The sequence below is a fragment of the Oryzias latipes genome, chromosome 12 (genome assembly GCF_002234675.1).
Source record: "Oryzias latipes chromosome 12, ASM223467v1".
Taxonomy (NCBI): domain Eukaryota; kingdom Metazoa; phylum Chordata; class Actinopteri; order Beloniformes; family Adrianichthyidae; genus Oryzias; species Oryzias latipes.
In genome coordinates this window covers 28,404,077-28,422,644 of record NC_019870.2, presented here as the reverse complement: position 1 = coordinate 28,422,644, position 18,568 = coordinate 28,404,077, and the positions used below count along the sequence as shown (strand labels likewise).

Here is an 18,568-nt window from a genome sequence, read left to right as displayed (position 1 = left end):
AGCAATAACGCAAATGTTCTTCAGTCAAATTCAAGCTAAGTTAAGGGTTCAAATCACATCAGTTCTTTTTCTCCTGACATATTCTCGAGTTTGAACAAATGCAGAATTTTTGTCAGTTCTTCCTAGCCCACATCAAAAAGAAGAAGGCAAAAAAAAAAAAGAAGGTGGCAAATGAGGGCCTTAGAAATAAGATAACCTGGAAACAAGGGAAAAAAAATTACAACTTTCTTCAGACTTTAACAGAAACTATTGACATCAACTTTTTTTATTTACATTACATATTAGATAAGTAAGGGTTAATGGTCAACAAAGTGTGCATAATGACCGCTGCTAATGCACACTTTAAAGGCCATTAACCCTTTCTAAAGAAATAAATATTCAACCAGTTTTTAGTCCTTTATTGTTGTTATTTTTTTTTTGGTTTGGATCTTTTTTTTTTCACAAAAAGTGAAGTAGTTGTTACGTGGTGCAGAAAAAGTTGCCACGTTACCGTGTCAACGCGCCCCTTTACTGGCTCAGCCGGCTTAGACCTCGAGTGCAGCGGCAAAGGTAAGCGATAGCTATGCTGATGATCACGATGTGTTAAATAAAGCATTGGTTCAGAGAGAAAGTTCACCTCTTACCGCTTGTTTTTGTCCAGATGATGAAGATTAAGTTTGTTTCAAAGAACATTTAAGCTATCTGACCGGAACCTCTTTTTTAGGTGTGCATCATCCCTGTTGATTATCACTTTTTAATGCCCACCCAGCAGCCAATCAGAATGGAGAATTCACACGGACCGTGGTATAAATGCTTTGTTAATTTAAAGGTTTTTTTGGTGTGTCTGTGTTGATCCCTCAGATAAATTTGAATCAAAAGGAAGATGCTGCCGTCAGCAGAGCAGGTTCCTGTTATCAGTTAATCGTCTGGAACGCATGTTCCTCCCTCAGTTCCTCTCATTTGGGTCCTGAATGTGTTCCCTGGGGTGTGTGGTCCCCCATAAGCGCCTTCTTGTCTTTGAGTGTGTTCCTCCGTAGATCGGGCTCTCACCTCCAGGCGAAGCGATCCTCTTACAGTAATGCCATTGCCTAATCTCAGAGGCGTATCAGAGGGAGCTCAGAGTGTTCAGCACTAATAGGTTCACACAAATGGGATCTGGTGGAAAACCTCCCAATCCTCCTGCCACTGTAAACATGGAGAGCATTATCTGTGTCTGCCTGCAGGCCCCTGATGAGGAGCTGATGCAGATTTGACTGAAAGACGGACTCAAGCCAAAAAAAAAGATCATTTGACATCATGTTAACGGTGTTACAACTGTAATTTCTAAGGTTTTAGTCGGAACTTGGAAAGAGTTTCTACTTTCAAAACTCCTTTTAGATCAGATGTAATAATAACAAATAATCTGCAAAACTTTTCTTTAAAGGCTGTTTGGCCGATTTTGAATCTTCCTGCAGTTTCTGTTAACTTCAAAATATGTTGGAGTATTTTGGTTTAACTTTAATTTGATGTCATTCTGCATTCAGTCTGATGGAGTCTGCCCTTCATTTTAATTCTCCACGTTTTCCCAGAAACTCACCCATTTACCTTTTTTAAAGTGGGAAATGTCTTCAATTAACTTCAGTGGTGTAAGTTAAATAAAATCTTTTTAAAAGTCAACATTTTACATGACAACAGAGCAAAATAAACCTAAAAACCAAAGGCTGCAAATGTCCAGCTTTGCATGTTTCATCTCATCTAAATGATTGGAGGAATTTGAGATCAGTCATGTGACCCCAGCTCCAAAGATTTCAATGCATCAGTTTTTCCTACTGTTAACTCTAGAGGGCCGATGGAAATCACGCAAACAGTAAAAACATCAAGGGACCAAGTATCAGAAAACACTAACTTTAAATTAAATTAGGAGCATGTGATGAAAAGAATCAGGAAAGCTCTGCTGGGACAGAACCTCCCATGAAATCAGGTTGAGATTTTAGTTTCAATCTAGAGTTTTTTTAGAACAAAAGAGCTCAGGCTTGTGTCTGAATTCCCTCACTGCTTCTCAGTCAGTGCCTTATCCGGGTGTCCGAATCAGCAATGACAAAACCCTTTACTCTGGAAATTTCCCAGAAGCCTCTGTGAAAAATGAGTGTGCATCAATTCTCACTGGCGAATGTAGAGCCCAAAGAATTTGTTTTTTGATATATTTATCATCAAAGTTTTGGTTGAGGTCAAGTTTTAAATAGAAAAATAAAGTAGTGAGCATTTTGTTCAAATTGCACCGGATGATCCTGCACAGTACAGTGTTTTGGGGTTATGGAGTAGAGAGGGAATGTGGACACAAGATCCAGACGTTCATTTTCTTCAGCCGCTAGATCCCTTTTGGAGTCCCAGGGTTGCTGGAGCCTATCTCAGCTGCTGTTGGGTGGGGCACACCCAGTCTGCCACAGGGAACACAGGCGCTCCAACACACAGTCATCTGTGAACCTATGAAGGATGTTTTTGGACTGTGGAAGGAAGCCCACACAGGGATTCAAACCAGGACCTTCTAACCACGGCACCACCGTGCAGCCAGACAGCCATGGTGTTTTTATGCCCATTTTCATTCATCCAAACCGTCCTTAATAAGGATTCACGTTCCCTTTTTTATTTTATGCCTAAAACCTGATTCAGAAATAACACTGAAACTTAGAAGCATCTGTTAATGTGCTTCCAATGATCAAAGGAGAAGAAAACCGGCGAAGACGCAGACAGGAACCTCCGTCCACTCAGAGCTGTTCCCACAGCTGATCTTCCTCCCGTCTGTGGCATCAGAACACAAACCAACACGATCAAACAGTGACATCAGGAGGGTGACAGCAGTACTGCTTTCTGGCATTTACCATCTTTTCTACTTTCTACCAACTGCACAAAAAAAAAACAGTTCCTCATTCAAATGTAGAGGCTGCAGTCAGAGAAAGATTCCTCTGTGACCTTTTTCTAAGAGTGACTACATGTGTCACTAGAGTATAGGAGGCGTGTGCATGTAAAGGTTGCAATGGTGAGGAAACTTTTTTTATCTGAGCGAGGATCTTTGCTCCATCATGCACAGGTAAATTGGACTCACCCTGTGCCGAGGATGACAGTTCTTCATGCTTTCCATGTGTCGGCAGCCCTTCTTCACTGGGATTTTCTGTCACCTCAGTGTTTCTGCACACACAGATCTTCTGTCAGCAGAAAACTTCTCCTTGTATCGGTTGGCCTAACTCCTTTGGGTTTCCTAACACTGTTGGCTTGTTTTTCATGTAGATTTCAGTCTGAGGATTTCAAACCTTCACCGATGGCAGAATGGAGACAGTTTGGAGGAAAATGGGCGGGGTTTGATTCATGCATTCGTGTGCCGCTCTGCTCTGAGCTGTCACGGCTCGCTTTGGTTGGTCATCACCTGACCACCAGGTGTCCGTTCAGGTTTCCTGCTGGAGGGGTTCAGCCTACTGTCACAGTGCTTGTATGTCACAGTGGGACACACACACACACAGGTGTAACAGAAAGTGTTTCTGGACAGAATCAAAAAGTGCCTGCGCAGAACACTAAGAACGCTGACTCGGAAGCAGACAAATGAAGTCCAGCCACCACTTTGTCTTGGCTGCTTTGTATTTTTGTTGATTTATTGTTCTGACCTGTTTAACTGTGATTCATTTCATTACTTAGGCTCTTTCACTTCTGTTTCTTGCAAACTTGGGTTTTAAATTTTCTTGAGTTTGTACTTTTGTGTGTGTGATTTAGCACATTACTGTCAGCCCTTCAACCTCTCCAGGGAAGCAGGGAAAGTACAGAACAAAAATCTCACTAGATTACGCTTAGAGGTGAGCTCTTCAGTATCCTGTTAACTTAAATAGAAGTTGGTAAAATGTGCCACTTTTTGTGCATCAGTTGTGTTACGCTTAACTTTTGAAGTTGTTCCACTGTTTTAATTCAAGTCCAAAAAGGCTGTAATAAAGTAAAAAACTGTAAAAAATGTAATGGATTTATTTTAAATAAAACAGAGACTATGTTACTGTTTTTAAATGTTTAAACCACATTTTGCCTCAGGGATCTTTAGATGTGTAATTGTGATTTAGTACGTTGAATGGATTAAATAAAAGTCATGGAAATGTGAACACTTTAGAATGTGAAAAAAATGTTTTTCTAAATTTTTTTTTGTATTGATTTAAAATGTGTTTTTGATCCAGGCTTTATATGAAGTTGAATAAGTGAACAGCGAGGCAAAAAAAAAAAAACATTTCTGGTTGCAAGGGTTCCTTGAGGATCAGCAGTTTCTGAAACCAGAAGCTCTTCCTGGTTTAGAGACTGATGGAGTTCTTAGTTTCAACTCCTACAAAAAAAAAAAAAAAAAAAAAAATAAATCCTCTTTAAAATGTAAAAAGTTGGTCCTAACTAAACCTCTAAAGCCAGAACAACAGGAAAAACCCAACGCTGGATTCAAAAAAATTATGAGCTAGGCACAAGAAATCGCAAATTTATCGTTATCGCGATATCGCGCTGTGCAATACGCATATCGCAAAACTCAGAAATTGCAATAAATGGTGACCTTAAATTTGCTTAAACAATCTTATGGCAGCTTGAAGTTAGCTGTCATTTATGCATTTGACCAATCAGATGGAGCTCTTTCGTTAGATGTTCGCCTCCGATGTAGATCAGGGTCTTTTGTGATTTAAGTTATGACTTTTTTAAACTGTTGCAGTGAAAAGGAAATTCTTTTTGGTTGTTTTGCTGTTTGTTCATGCAACACCAGTTATATTGCAATCGCAATATTGATCACCAATATCACAAATTTTCCTTTTGTCGTGCAGCCCTATTGAGCATTGACTTTCCAAACCCACCCACCCGTTTTTAAATCATGTTCAGTAATAAATGTGACACATATTATACCCACAAGAGGGAGCAGTTCGGCATCTGTGTTGTTCCCAGTTCCAGGTAAACAGATGCACAGCAGAAAGGTCATCTGACGTAAACTTGATCCCAATGGCCCACAGGTGGGATGACCTGGAAGTGATGGAGAACTGGATATCCTCACAGCTGCAGACCTCCACAGACATGATGGCGTAGAGAACAGACACAAGGAAGGCGTGGGCAGGTCCCTTCGGAGGTGATGAGCCGCATCAGGCGTGTCAGATAAGGACAGGTAAAGCATGCAGGAAGGGAGCTATTAAAAGCATCATTTTGTTAGAGGTTGGGGGGGGGTTGAAACCTGTAAAACGGTGAGCGTTTCAGGTGAGATTCTGTACTGGAAACTGTAATGGAGAAGTATTGGACGAAGACCAAAGAGGAGATTCCTGGAAGAAGCTAAAGGCAGGAGGAGAGGAAACGTGATTCGCTGTAATGGCCGTTCAAATAAAGGTTCTACTCCAACGCTAAATGTGCCCTTGGCTTTTATTAACAACCATACGATAAAACTGCATGAGGCCAAACCGCTGCAGGGAGTCGGCGGCAGGACCGACTGCTCGTTCCACTGACGCGCATGAAGAGGAAACCATCCGAACAGAAATCATCGTCACTTTTGGATCACCACTTCCCAATTATTCTAGCTTTAATTTCAAGAAAAAAAATCCAAATGAGACACAATGTAAACAATGAGATGCAGAGAGAAGATCCACTTTTTTCCTCCAGACTTCATGAACATGTGGTTTACGGTTATACAAGATTTAAAAAAAAAAAAAAGGCAAACCCTGAGACATGGCATCAAAGTGATCAAGAATACCGGCCGTGTTCCTTTCCTTTGTAAAATAACAAAAATCGTGATTGTAAAAAAGTTACTTGAGTGGCTCACATTTCAGAGATAAAACCTAAAAAATGCTGGTAAAGAAAACATCTGTTAGGTCTGCTGCAAAGAGGCATTTAAAAGGGCAAATTTTCACAAGTTGGGGATTAAAACATCTTTCCAGACTCTTGGGAGTTTTGAAAGAGCAGGAGAAAAGAAAACATCTAGACTCAACTTTTTTTTTTTAAATTAAAGACATTTTCTACTGATCAACCATCTTGGCAAAAACAAATCCTACAAATGCATAAAAACACTAAAATTTCATATTTTGACAGACTTAGCTTAATCCCAGAGTTTCTAACTAGAGAAAAGGATCTGACTCAACGGACAGAAACAAACTTGTGCAGTAATAAAGACTTACGTGGAAAAATATTTTGATTTCAGCATGACACCAAGTGCTGTGTAGGAACAACGGTAAAACTCTCAGAAAATATCATTTTAAATAATTTCCCATCAGCCGATGAGCTCACTAAAAAAAAAAAAAAAAAAAAAAAAAAAAAAAAAAAAAAAGAAAGGGTTCTTTAAAAATCCTGAGATAAATAACATCGTCCCCGTGAGACGTCATCGACAGCCGGCGAGTTTTCTGGTTTGGAGCGTGGAGCCTGTGCCTGCAGGTGAGTCTTTGTCAAGTTCTCTGCTGCCGGGAAACAGAGCTCCTCCTTTCCTCTCCACAAGTTCAGGAACTTCAAACATTCTTCTCACACTTCAGACATCTCAGTTTCTCCAAACAAAAGTTCAGCTCCATCTCTAAAGGCTGCAGAGTGGTGGATGCAGGTCTTCAGCAGTAATTGGCTGGCTGGCTCCACCTCAGCTTAGATGTTCTCCGCCCCTCTGTGGGGAATCTCCCTGATGTTTGCATTTGCTCCGCTGCGGGCGGCAGGACGCCGCCGAATGCTCTGCCCAGACGAGATGAGGCCTGCGTAACCTTGTGAGTGAGAAAAGGCGTAGGCAGAGCGACGGGAGCGCCTGCCCCGCTGGAAGGGCTCGGGCTCCTTCTTCTTTTCCTCCATCTGAAGCTCGTACTTCTTCCTGTTCCTCTGAACCTACAGGGTGAAGAGAAATAAGGTCACATCTTACAAAGTGCACTTTTACAGAATGCCCTGAACAACTGTGCGGCATGGAGTGAGGCCTCACTTTGTCTCCAACAGACGGCCAGATGGTTTTATAGAGGAACTGGATGCAGATGACGGGCAGCAGGCTGATGCCCACAGTCAGGATGATGGTTAGCCACAAGTAAGGCTGACGCAGAGCATTTGACGCGGCTCCTGCAAGCACAGAAACAGCAGTTAAAGCAGAAAAGACTTCAGCTTTTCCATTAATGGCCTTAGGGTTAAAAAATTAAAGAGCCTAGATCATGCTGACTCAACTTTTTGAGCTTTACAGTGCATTATAATGTTAACTCCCCACCATAGACGACGCCAAAGTGGTATTTTGATCCATTCACGCATTTCTGAGCATTTTAAAAACCTGCTCTCTGAGTACTGCTCCCCTTCAATCCAGGTTATCCTGTGGGTCCTCACATTGTGATGTCACAAAGTGAGGAACCTCCCCTTCCAGGAAGAGTCTGGGCTGCCAGCCCCGCCCCAAGGCTAACAGACACACAAACTTTCTCTATGCTGATCAGCTAAACGTTTTCCTTTCACATGTACAATCTGCACATCCATCTTTGCAAAATGTCAGATGTTTGTTTTTGTGGGAGAAACGCAGACAAGCTGCTGAGGCTCTAAGATGACGGCATGAAATGGGCGGTACCCATAAGGAGTGAAAGGCGGAGCCTCAGAGATTGAGTCGTCTTACTTCCTGGTAGGAAAATGAGCAGCGAAAATAACTCCCATGTCCTTAAAACAAGGTTCTTTAGTGTGCCAAAGGTGATTTATGATTATAAATATAGTTTATTCTGAACGACTTAAGAAAAGCATGATATAGATCCTTTAAATGAAACTGACAAAAAAAAAACTCAAATCAGTGACAAGAAAACAAAAATAAAAAGACAAAAATGAACCCTTTAACATCGGAGATGTCGCCGGGGACAGCTAAAAACATACCGTAAAAATCTTTCATCTATCATGAATCAGCCGATTCCAAAACAGTGAAAAGCGGCTTTTTTATCTCAGCTTTGCACCGATATGCAACACGTTACTAACATAAAGTGTCACACAACAACACAAAGCTGCTTATCTGTGCAACACAATCTGCTGGAATTACAGGAATTCCATACAGTTGAGTTACAGTAATCAAAAGAATGTGAACTCTAGAGCTAAAGCTCTGGTTTAAAGGGCTGTGGGCTTTTGCACCAACAGAGAAGACAATTGTCGGCGTCCGACGGTGGACCAACCTGTGAAGGTGAACACTGAAGGGAAGATGACGTGGATCCCTGCACTATGGATGTCAAACATGAAGCCAAAGTAGATGGCTATGCTGCCCAGCACAGCAAAGCAATTCACGAAAGTCCAGTACGACGTGTCCAAGGAAATCTGACAAACAGATGACTCACTTTAAATGACATATCAACGCACAAAAAAAAGGACAAACGTCTACTTTGAGTCCTTCCTTTCACTGAAAACAACAGAACGTGCTTCTTCTCCGTTTAGGATCCAGAGACGTATGAAGTCGTTGGGACTGACCTGCAGGCTGACTGTAAAGATCAAGGATGAGGCCGTCACAACAGCGAAAGACTGATAGTCGGACGGAGCTTCTCCATCCTGCCCCATGGTCTGCAGGAACGCCCCGTAGGGGATGAAGAAGATGATGAGCGAGACGAAGATGCCGTGGAACAAGCTGATAAAGAAATTCTTGTAGTTGAAGAGTAGCCCCTGCTGACCAGGAATGTAGAGCTTTGGAAATTTCAGGCTCAGTCTGTCATTCACATCCTGCAGGAAGAGATTCAAGTTGCAAACCGGTTGGATTGATTTTGTTAACGATGATAAAACCAGCTCCCTACTAAAACAGAATAAGCGCTCGGCGCTCATGACAATGCCGTTTCTCACCTGGTCGAGCAGTCCAACAAGAAGAACAGGTAAACTGCTGTAAGCCAGATTGTACAGAGTGATGAACCAGTCTTCGTATGCAGTCTGACAAAACAAAAACAACCATTTTAATGAGAAATAAGAGAAATGTTTCCGGGACAAAAGCTGCAGTCATTGAGTTTAACCAACACAACACGGGTCCAGGTCAGTGGATATTTCCATCTTCCTCAACGGTTCAAAATTTTAAAATATTAAGTAGCATGCATCGACGTCAAAGCATACACACACTGAACAAATATATAAACGCAACCTTTTTTTTGCTCCCGTATATCATGAGATGAACTCAAAGACCTAAAACATTTTCTACAAACTCAAAATGATTGTCAACACTTCTCCTTTGGTGAGAGAATCCATCCCACCTCACAGGAGTGGCATATCAAGATGCTGCTTAGATCAGTGTTTTTCAACCTTTTTTGAGCCACGGCACACGTTAACCTTGACAAAAATCCCGCGGCACACCAGCATCAAAAAATAAATGAAAAAGGAGAAACTCTATAGTCTGTATTGATCTACAGCCCCTCTACAATCTCACATGCATTTTTGTGATAATTGTGGCAGAAAAAGCTGGAAGTTGCAGCTGTTTTTTCTAAAAGATGTTGTAAAAGTTAAGTTAAAAGATTTAAAAACTTTTTGATGTGTGTTCCTTGTGGTTTCAAGATGTTTAAGAGGAGACTCATTGTGCGCTGAGACGCCGTCACTCTAACCCAATGCATCATGGGAGATGTAGTGCAAATAGCCATCGAATGCAGACACTCTTCTCTGAGTTTCATTGTTTTGTTCATTTGTTCCACGGTCTGATACCGGATTCTGTGGAAAGCTACACCGCTAAAGACGAGCTTTAGCTGGTATTTTTGTTGGAACTGAGAGACTTTATGAGCAGAATCAGAAAAAGGAAGTGGAGACTTTAACCACTTCTGATTGGTCAGACTGATGACGTGTGATTAAGCCTCTAAGAATGATTGGTGGAGACAGTTAAAGGGGCGGGACTTTTCCGCAAACCGCTGAAGCTACGGCTAAATCGCGGTACCGTCATTCTTATCAAAGTGTCTTTAAAAGAATCAAATAAAGAAAAAGTATTTTACGATCTTTTATATTCTTACTACTCAGTGTTTTATCAGGGCCTGTTTGGATGAACAAAGAGCTGATATCCTGGAGATGGAAATTTTGGCGGGAACTGGAACACGCCATCGTAAAGCATCCCAAACACGCTCAATAGTTTACATGTCCAGTGAGGATGCTGGGATGTTTTTAGCTTCCAAGAATTGTGGAGAGATCCTTGCAACATTGAGCCGTGCATCATCACACTGCAACATTGAACCGTGCATTATCATGCCACAGCATAATAATGCACGTGATGTTCTTTGATGTACAGCACAACAACATCCCTTAGTACAGGGGTGTCCAATTCCAGGCCTCAAGGGCCAGTGTCCTATATGTTTTCCAATCAACCTGCCTTTGAAGCTCCTAATTGGCTAAACACACCTGATCCAGGTAATCAACAGCAGATGAGGCAGGGTTTCTGGAAAACCAGCAGGCTGCCGGCTCTCGAAGCCTGGAGTTGGACACCCCTGCCTTAGGATCTCCTCATGGTAGGTCTGAATTCAAAACGCCATCAATAAAATGCACCCGTGTTGGTCATCCATAGCATACATCTGCCCACACCACAACCCAAAGCTCCATGGGCCACTCAACCGCATTTTCTCTATGTGAAGGAGATGTGTTGCACTGCCTGAGGCAGATGGTGGTCCACCAGGTATTGACTGGTTCCCAGACTCATCTTTGAGTTCGCCTCATGACAAACGGGACCAAAAAGTAAAGTTTTGCATTTATATTTTTGATAACACTGCATGTTATCAGCCAAGTTTCTCTTAGTTCCCCCCCTCAATAGTGAAGGGAGAACTGCAACAAACAGTCGAATCCTGCTCAGGAAACATCGGGCTGCTGCTGTTTGTATGCAGGAGGTTTTTGAAGAATAAAAATAATAACAAAAATAATAATAATAATAATAAAATATTTAGTTTGTATTTTCTGTACAAAAATCTAAAACTCTAAACTCAGCTTGAGATTTCTTTTGAGGCCACATCTATAGTTTCTCCACTGGACTTGTCAGGTTTGATCTTTTGTTATAAAAACTGCTGTGAAGGAAATTGTTTTCTGAAGCAGCAGAAGTGAAACCACATCGATTCTGTGAAGGGTTCGGTTCATTTCATGTGGACATTTAGCTTTTAGAGAATACTTTCTGAAAGTCTAGCCTCCCTATGAGTTCCCCTAATTGTTCATTTGAGACACCCCCCCCCCCCCCACACACACACACACACATACACACACACACACACAGTTTGCAGATGGCGACTGACCTGTGAGGAATATCCGTTGAAGAAGGAATACCAGAAATGGACCAGAGTGAAAGAGAAGTTCTTGAAGAAGAAGAAACGCAGGAACTTGCACATCCGGATGTAGGACCAACGCCCGTGTACCAACAGGAGGCGCTCCAGGTAACGGAACTGAGCAAAGGCGTAATCGCTGGACATGACGGCCTGCATGCCCTCCTGTCCACTGATCCCCACACCGATGTCTGCAGCTGGAGATGGGACGCAGAACGGGTCAGAACCACCGCAAACGAGAAACTGGGAGGCTGGAGCCGCGTTGGCCTCTGAACTTACTCTTGATCATGTTGACGTCATTGGCTCCGTCGCCGATGGACAGCGTCACAGCCTTCTTGTACTTCTTTACCAGGCTCACCACATTCGCCTTTTGTTTGGGGGTCACACGGCAGCAAATGACAGCCTCACACTCACAGGCCATGTCCACAAAGTCGATCTAGACGGAGAAATGTCACAAACTCCTGAATCCCGGTCCAACAATAATATGCATCTACTACACTGAAACAGAAGGTCATGCTGCTCTGGTTTTACCTGTCTCATTTCTTTCTCCCAGTCATTCAATGGTTCTCCAGGGTTGCTGGAAGGTGGACGTCTGCCCAGACGATGGAGGCGAAGGCGGCGACGTTTCTTCTTTTTTTCATACAGAATCTCATTCTGAGAAAACAAAACTCATTCAAGACTACAGAAGGAAATGCACAGAAAGGTAGTCAACAAGATTTCCGCCAAAGTAAAAAAGAGACTAACCAGCCATCCTCCAGTGATGATCAGAGCGTTCTTGCCTGTCTCTGTGAAGAAAGGCTCTTCAGGAGTCTGTCTGGCTCGGCGAAAATTTGTAGGAGGCTGACGCCTTCTGGTGGTCTGACGGATCCTCAGCTTCTCGCTACAAACCCAAAAAACAAGAAGATCAGCCTCAAAGAGAAGCAACAGCTGCATGACATCAGATTTCCTTACAGTTACTCTGTTCTCCCGAAATAGGAACAATTGAAACATTAAGATAATAAATCAAGTTGAGAAAATAAATACATTGAATAAAGTGTCTTTAATCTCTGTCATCACAGTAACTTATCAGTAATTGTGGCTTCAGGCATCTTCTTGTGCTGTGAAACCCGACTCTCAGATGAGAAAGCAGGTCTGAGCTCTACTTTCATGTCAGTTAATTAGGGTAGAAGTTAGGAGTGGCAGTCTTCTGAATGAATCTCCTGATACAGGCTCCTGACGCGCTGTGAGGTAGAACTGGCTCCTCTCTGAAATCTGGACAGAAGGCGTCTTCACGGCTCCTAAAGAGGTCGAGAGGTCATCCCACTTACTTGACATCCTCTCCATAGTGGACTGTCATGTCATCGGTCAGAAGGGAGCAGGAGTATCCGATGTTCTCTGCCGTCTCTGGAGATCCATAAACAATAGAAACTCAGGTTTAAGCTCTAATATCTCCAAGTCGTTCCCTCCTGCAGTGTGAAGCATCAGAATTCACCTTTCTTATCTCCAGTCAGGACCCAGATCTTGATGTCAGCCTTGGCCAGTGTGGCGATGGTTTCTGGAACTCCATCCTGAAGCTTGTCCTCGATAGCGGTTGCTCCAATGAGCTAAATTCAAATGTTTAATGTTTTTAAGCTTTTTGTTTAGCAAAAGCTCCATCGTTTCCATCAATAAAGCAGCTGCCTTCTCTTCTCACCATCAGGTCCTTCTCCACCTCTTCATACACGCTGTCGAGGGCAGCTTCTCGGTCGCCCATGACCAGCTGGGCCTCTTTGTGTTTCCTGGACCAGGCCTCGTACTCATTTGCACTGATGTCTTTGTAACACAAGCACAGCGTCCGCAGCGTATCGTTGGCAAAGATCTAGAACAACAGGAGAATTCAGATCCCAACACCTTATAAAGGCAGGTAAGACATGGTTGTAGAAAGAAGGAGCGCCATGAACCCACATCCAGAGCCTCCTGAGTGGTCTGGCGGTGTTGGGTGTTTGTGGAGAGTCGCTCATAAATGACGGTGTCGGCACCCTTGCAGTACAGACGAATGCGACCATCAGGAAACTTCACTGAAAACAGAGAACAAAGTCAGACAAAAATCATAAATGAGAAATCCCGTTCCTTAAAAAAAAAGAAAAAAAACAATATTGGACATAATTTCCCTCAATATTTGTCCCATGTTTTAAGTTTTTCTAAAAAAATACTAAAAATACTAAAAAGCCATCAACCAAAAGACTAAACCCGGTTTCTGGTTTTCCTCCCGTTTCCATCAGCGTAATATGGCTACGTCAAAAATAAACTTCAACCTTTAATATACTTGGTTGAGTGACCGAAGGAACAGGGCAATTTTTTGTAGTTTCTGAAAAGAGTGAATTTTTAACACTTAAAAAAAGTTGGAGAAAGATGATGGAGGAGGAGGAGGAACAGATGCCAGCTTCAGAGCAGGACTCCGATGGCGAGGAGGCCGACACGCCTACTAATTTACTAATAAGTGAGAGGAGAGAAAGAGGACTTCTTAATTTGCGCCAAAGACCAGGAAGACCTTGAAATCGCCACAGCTTTGAGGCGCCGAGCGGAGGACCTGCTGGCGTGAGAGGCGGGGCCATCTGTCAGGACTGATAAAAAAATGTTTTTAAAAATCCACCCTTAATTGTGGATGGAGAGTGGCATCACCATCACCAGCATTGTGTTAAAAATGGCGGAAATTCTGCGGTGCACCGCAAAAGTCCCGTTTGCAGCCGTTGCGGAAGACAAGCTGGTCATCCTGGGAAAAAGAGGAGGAGCCAGACACGCCTCCAGCTGTATGCAGAATCCAGCCGAGGACAACACCTGGAGTCCAGATGGATGAACTCCAAAGCTATGCTCCCCCAAAAAGACCATTTTCTCTTACTGCCACTGACACGAAGGAAGGATGGGAAAATGTAGGCCCCAGGTTCCAAAGAGTTGACATTAAGTCCAACTCATTTGGAAGATCATCGCTCAGATAAAAAGTTTACGTTTCCTGCAAGCATCGAGACTCACTTTTCTCTCAGCAAAGCAGTTTTCTGTGTGAAAACTGGTCTGAAGCCAATGTGTGTGTGTGTGTGTGGGTGTGTGTTCGTACAGATGATAGACATGCGCTTGCGGTCGGAGTTGAAGTCGAGCAGAGCCAGCATTTCATAGGTCTTTTCCTGCCCCATCTCCATGATGGTTATCGTGTCCTGCGTTCGAGACAGGAACACAAAACCGAAGTTCCTCGCTGCAGTCACCAGAGCGCCCTCATCAGGAGACGCAGCCTGGTACACCAGATCACCTGGAGACAAGTGCAGAATGTGTCAACAGTCATCCTTTCCTTTGTCATTTCCATCTTCTCCTGCATCCCTGTGTTCACCCGTTCAATCGGAGCTTAAACGAGGTTTGAGAAGTTCCAGCTCATGCATTATGTTGGGATTTCGTATTGGCCAATGGCATGCTTCCAGAATTACCATCTTTGTTGTCCACCATAACAGTGTGGCAGAGCGAGAGCAGTTTGAAGAACTCCATGGCATCTTTGTCCTTCTTGGATTTGACATTAGCGACCAGTAGATGATCCATGAACTGGAACTTTTGGTCAGCGTACTGGTTCCAGCTCCAATCCACAGGCTGAAAGCAGCAGCAGACGTTTTCAGGACCTTTTCCCTCTCATACAATACCTTGGTCTCACATGGAAATGTATAAAACTCTTACCTTTCCTCTGTCAAGCGACACTCCCTCAGCAGTGGTTGGGTTGCCTGTTGGGCAAAGAGTGGGAATGACAAATCTGTGGATCTACAATAAAAACTAAACCAAAACTGAAGATAAATATGCAAATAAGGAAGCATCTCCTTAAGGCACAAATTCTACATGCACGTATTTAATGCGTTACAGCCAGGTCAATGCCAGAAAAGTGCAGTGGTTCAAACCCGTGGGGATTATCAATGGCGCCTGAAATATATACAAGGCCGTTGTCTGAAGGAGCCACTTGCTCCGAGAAGAGTGGATCACAAATAAAATGTAAAGAAAAACCGGCGTACTTCTAACTTTGTAAGTTACCAATTCAGAAACTTAATGCGGCGCTTTCCTTTTCTGCTGCTTCTGCAGGTAGACATCCCCCGCAGGGCATTATTTATGCATCATTAAGGCCACAGTGAAGCCAGCAGACATCAACAGCTTTATGTCTGAGTAAGTTTACCCACTCCTTTGAGTCTGCACGATCAACTTGTCTTTGATTCAAAGCTGTCAAGTTTATCAAGTAATGGTAGAGACAGATTTAGATATAAGGGGTCTCTATCATGCAAAACCAAGTTGAGTGCGGCGTACTATGCTGGCTTCCCAACCAGCAGGCTATGGATTTGATGCACTTATAATTGAGTTAAACCCCGATGTTTTGGTGTTCAGGCAAACAAATATTCCGGTACCGTAGCTGCGTCCAGCGATGGTGCACTTCTTGAACTGCATGATGTTCTGCGTCAGAGTTCCCGTCTTGTCAGAGAAGATGTACTGGATCTGACCGAGCTGCTCGTTGAGGGTCGTGGTTCGAGCCTGCCAAGCGTTAAGGAAGGCTTTTTGTGAGCACAGACACAAAACTGAAAGCACAACTGCCAACATGTTCAGACGACAACAAAAATGCTTAGCATGGGGCCTGTGGTTAACGTACAACACATGGACCATGACATACCAAAAAAACAATGAGGGTAGAATTTATAGCTCCTGGAAACATTTGACTCCAAACTTATTATTATTATTATTTACCAAGGCTGTGTCCCACCAAGGTGGGGTAGCCTAGACAAGGCACACAATTTTAGCTCCCTCTGTCTCTTCCCCAAACCCTCCTCCTTCAGTGCGTGAGTGCGTGTGTGCGTATGTGCGTGCGACTGGTCTGAGATCTGGTCTAAGCCACACCACACTGCACCAGGGTCAGCTGCACATCCCAGTGTGGGCACCTCCACTGCAGGGCCTCAGCCAAGGCTGGTTTCCCCTTGCCGCTTCATCCCAAGACCAGACCTCTACCACACCCATCCATTCATCCATACACAAACTCTCTCCACCCATCCCTGTCCTGAGCAGCCTCTCTCCCCTGCACCACAGTCATCCCTCTTGCATTCAACGCTCTTTTTACACCCTCTGTCCATCCCATTCGCGGTCTTCCTCTCATTCTCACTCCACTCACATCAGATTCATATACCTTTTTCACCAATCGCTCCCTTTCCATTCTTTCAACATGTCCAAACCATCCCAGTGCCTTTTGCTCTGCTCTTTCAGCCAACTCTCGCGTCACACCAGTTCTCTCTCGGATAACTTCATTTCTCATACGATCCATACGCGTCACACCACACATACTCCTCAAACATCTCATCTCAACTACATTCAGCTTCCTCTTTTCCGCCACTTTCAGACTCCATGTTTCAGCCCCATATAACGCTGCAGGCACCACCACACCCTCATACAATCTCCTTTTTGCATCCTTTCCCAGTGATCTACATTCAAACACTCTCTTCATTCCCCCCCATATCTTTCGTACTTCATTCATTCTAAACTCTACCTCTCCCCCCATTCCACCATCCACACAGACACACGACCCTAAATACTGAAAACACTCTACCTCTTCCAACAACTCCCCATTTAATGCCACATTCAATCTGCGTTCACCCTTTAACCTCGTACACCTCATCACCTTACTCTTTTCCACATTCACTCTCAACTTCCTTCTGTCGCACACCCTTCCAAACTCCTCAACCAGACGTCCCAAGTTCTCTTCTGAGTCAGCCACTAGTGCAGTATCATCTGCAAACAGCAACTGATTCACACTCCATTCACTGCCGTCAGTATTTATCATGCTCACACCCGTACCTGACACCCTTTCATTCACCTCTTTTACCACACCATCCATATACACGTTAAACAACCACGGAGACATCACGCATCCCTGACGCAGACCAACCCTCACAGGAAACCACTCACTCATGCTATTTCCCACTCTCACACACGCTCTACTGTGTCTATAGAAACTCTTCACACCTTCCAACAATCTACCATCAATACCATACATACTCAACACCACCCACAACGCCTCTCTATCAATCCTATCATACGCCTTCTCTAAATCCATGAATGCCCAAAACACCTCCCTCCCCTTAGCCAAAAACTTTTCACACACCTGTCTCACAACAAACACCTGATCCACACACCCTCTACCTCTCCTGAAACCACACTGCTCTTCACCAATCATACACTCAGTTCCCTCCACTACCCTATTAATCAGCACTCTCCCATATACTTTGCCTACAACACTCAACAGACTAATACCCCTAAAACTACCACATTCATACTTATCACCCTTACCCTTGTACAGGGGAACCACACACGCACTCATCCAATCAAGCGGCACCTGCCCATTTGCAAAACACACATTCAACAATCTCACTAACCACTCAATCACGATCGCTCCACCACACTTCAGGCATTCCCCAGCACACCCATCCACACCTGCAGCCTTTCCTACTTTCAACTTTCCCACAGCTTGCTCAACTTCCTCTCCTGTAATCAACGTTTCATTCAACTCTCCCAATACATTCAGTCTACTTTCCCTTCCATCCATCCCAATCACAGCATCCCGATCTTCCTCCACATTCAGCAGCCTCTCGAAATACTCTGCCCATCTTTTTCTTACTGCATTCCCCTCATTCAACATCCTTCCATCCTCTGTTTTCACTTTCTCCTCCCTCCCCGACACTCCCTTTCGCACCCTCTTCACCTCCTTCCAAAACATTTTCTTGTTTTCTCGAAAATTATCAGTCAACTGTCTGCCCCACCTTTCGTCCGCAGCCGCTCTTGCCTCACGCACAGCTCTCTTAGCCTCCCTTTTCTTCTCCTTATAACACTCATATGACTCCCTGTCCTTTCTCTGTAGCCATACTTCGTACACACATCTCTTCTCAGCTACAGCCAACCTTACATCCTCGCACCACCATTCACTTCCCTTTCTTAGACCACCCCCAACACGTCTCACACCACACACTTCCTCTGCACTTCCAACCACTGCACTTTTGAACTGTTGCCATTCTTCCTCCACTCCAACAACCATTTGCTCCTTCACCATATTCCACTTGCCACCTAATTCCTTCTGATACTCACACATTTTCTCTCTGTTCTTCAAAACACTCACTCTCAGAACTTTTCTTGCCTCCCCACTCTTTCTCGATCTCACCCATGGCATACCCACACGCAACCTTCCTTCCACCAAATAGTGATCAGACATACCTCCACACTCTCCCCTCCTCACACTTACATCTAGCAATCTACTACATGCAACCTTTGAAACCACCACATAATCCATCAGTGCTTTGTCAATCACTCTTCCACCACTCTGCCTCACCCACGTATACTTATGGATCTCTTTCTTTCTGAACCATGTATTCCCAATCACCATCTCTCTTTCA

The 18,568-nt window shown here is 43.8% G+C and overlaps 1 protein-coding gene across 1 annotated transcript in view; it reads right to left on the bottom strand.

Moving 5' to 3' along the window:
• Positions 1-5,347: 5,347 nt before the first annotated feature.
• atp8b1 (ATPase phospholipid transporting 8B1) overlaps positions 5,348-18,568 on the bottom strand; it is a 39,128-nt gene continuing 25,907 nt past the window's right edge. The window contains exons 14-30 of the mRNA XM_011482116.3: positions 15,548-15,671; positions 14,838-14,881; positions 14,597-14,753; positions 14,236-14,424; positions 13,089-13,201; positions 12,838-13,002; positions 12,637-12,748; positions 12,473-12,548; positions 11,910-12,045; positions 11,697-11,819; positions 11,445-11,601; positions 11,139-11,362; positions 8,743-8,826; positions 8,380-8,625; positions 8,091-8,229; positions 6,890-7,020; positions 5,348-6,798 (exon numbers count right to left, since the gene is read on the bottom strand). Of these exons, the coding sequence (XP_011480418.1) occupies positions 6,568-6,798; positions 6,890-7,020; positions 8,091-8,229; positions 8,380-8,625; positions 8,743-8,826; positions 11,139-11,362; positions 11,445-11,601; positions 11,697-11,819; positions 11,910-12,045; positions 12,473-12,548; positions 12,637-12,748; positions 12,838-13,002; positions 13,089-13,201; positions 14,236-14,424; positions 14,597-14,753; positions 14,838-14,881; positions 15,548-15,671 (2,451 nt within the window). The 3' untranslated portion in view covers positions 5,348-6,567. The remainder of the gene's footprint in view (positions 6,799-6,889; positions 7,021-8,090; positions 8,230-8,379; positions 8,626-8,742; positions 8,827-11,138; positions 11,363-11,444; positions 11,602-11,696; positions 11,820-11,909; positions 12,046-12,472; positions 12,549-12,636; positions 12,749-12,837; positions 13,003-13,088; positions 13,202-14,235; positions 14,425-14,596; positions 14,754-14,837; positions 14,882-15,547; positions 15,672-18,568) is intronic.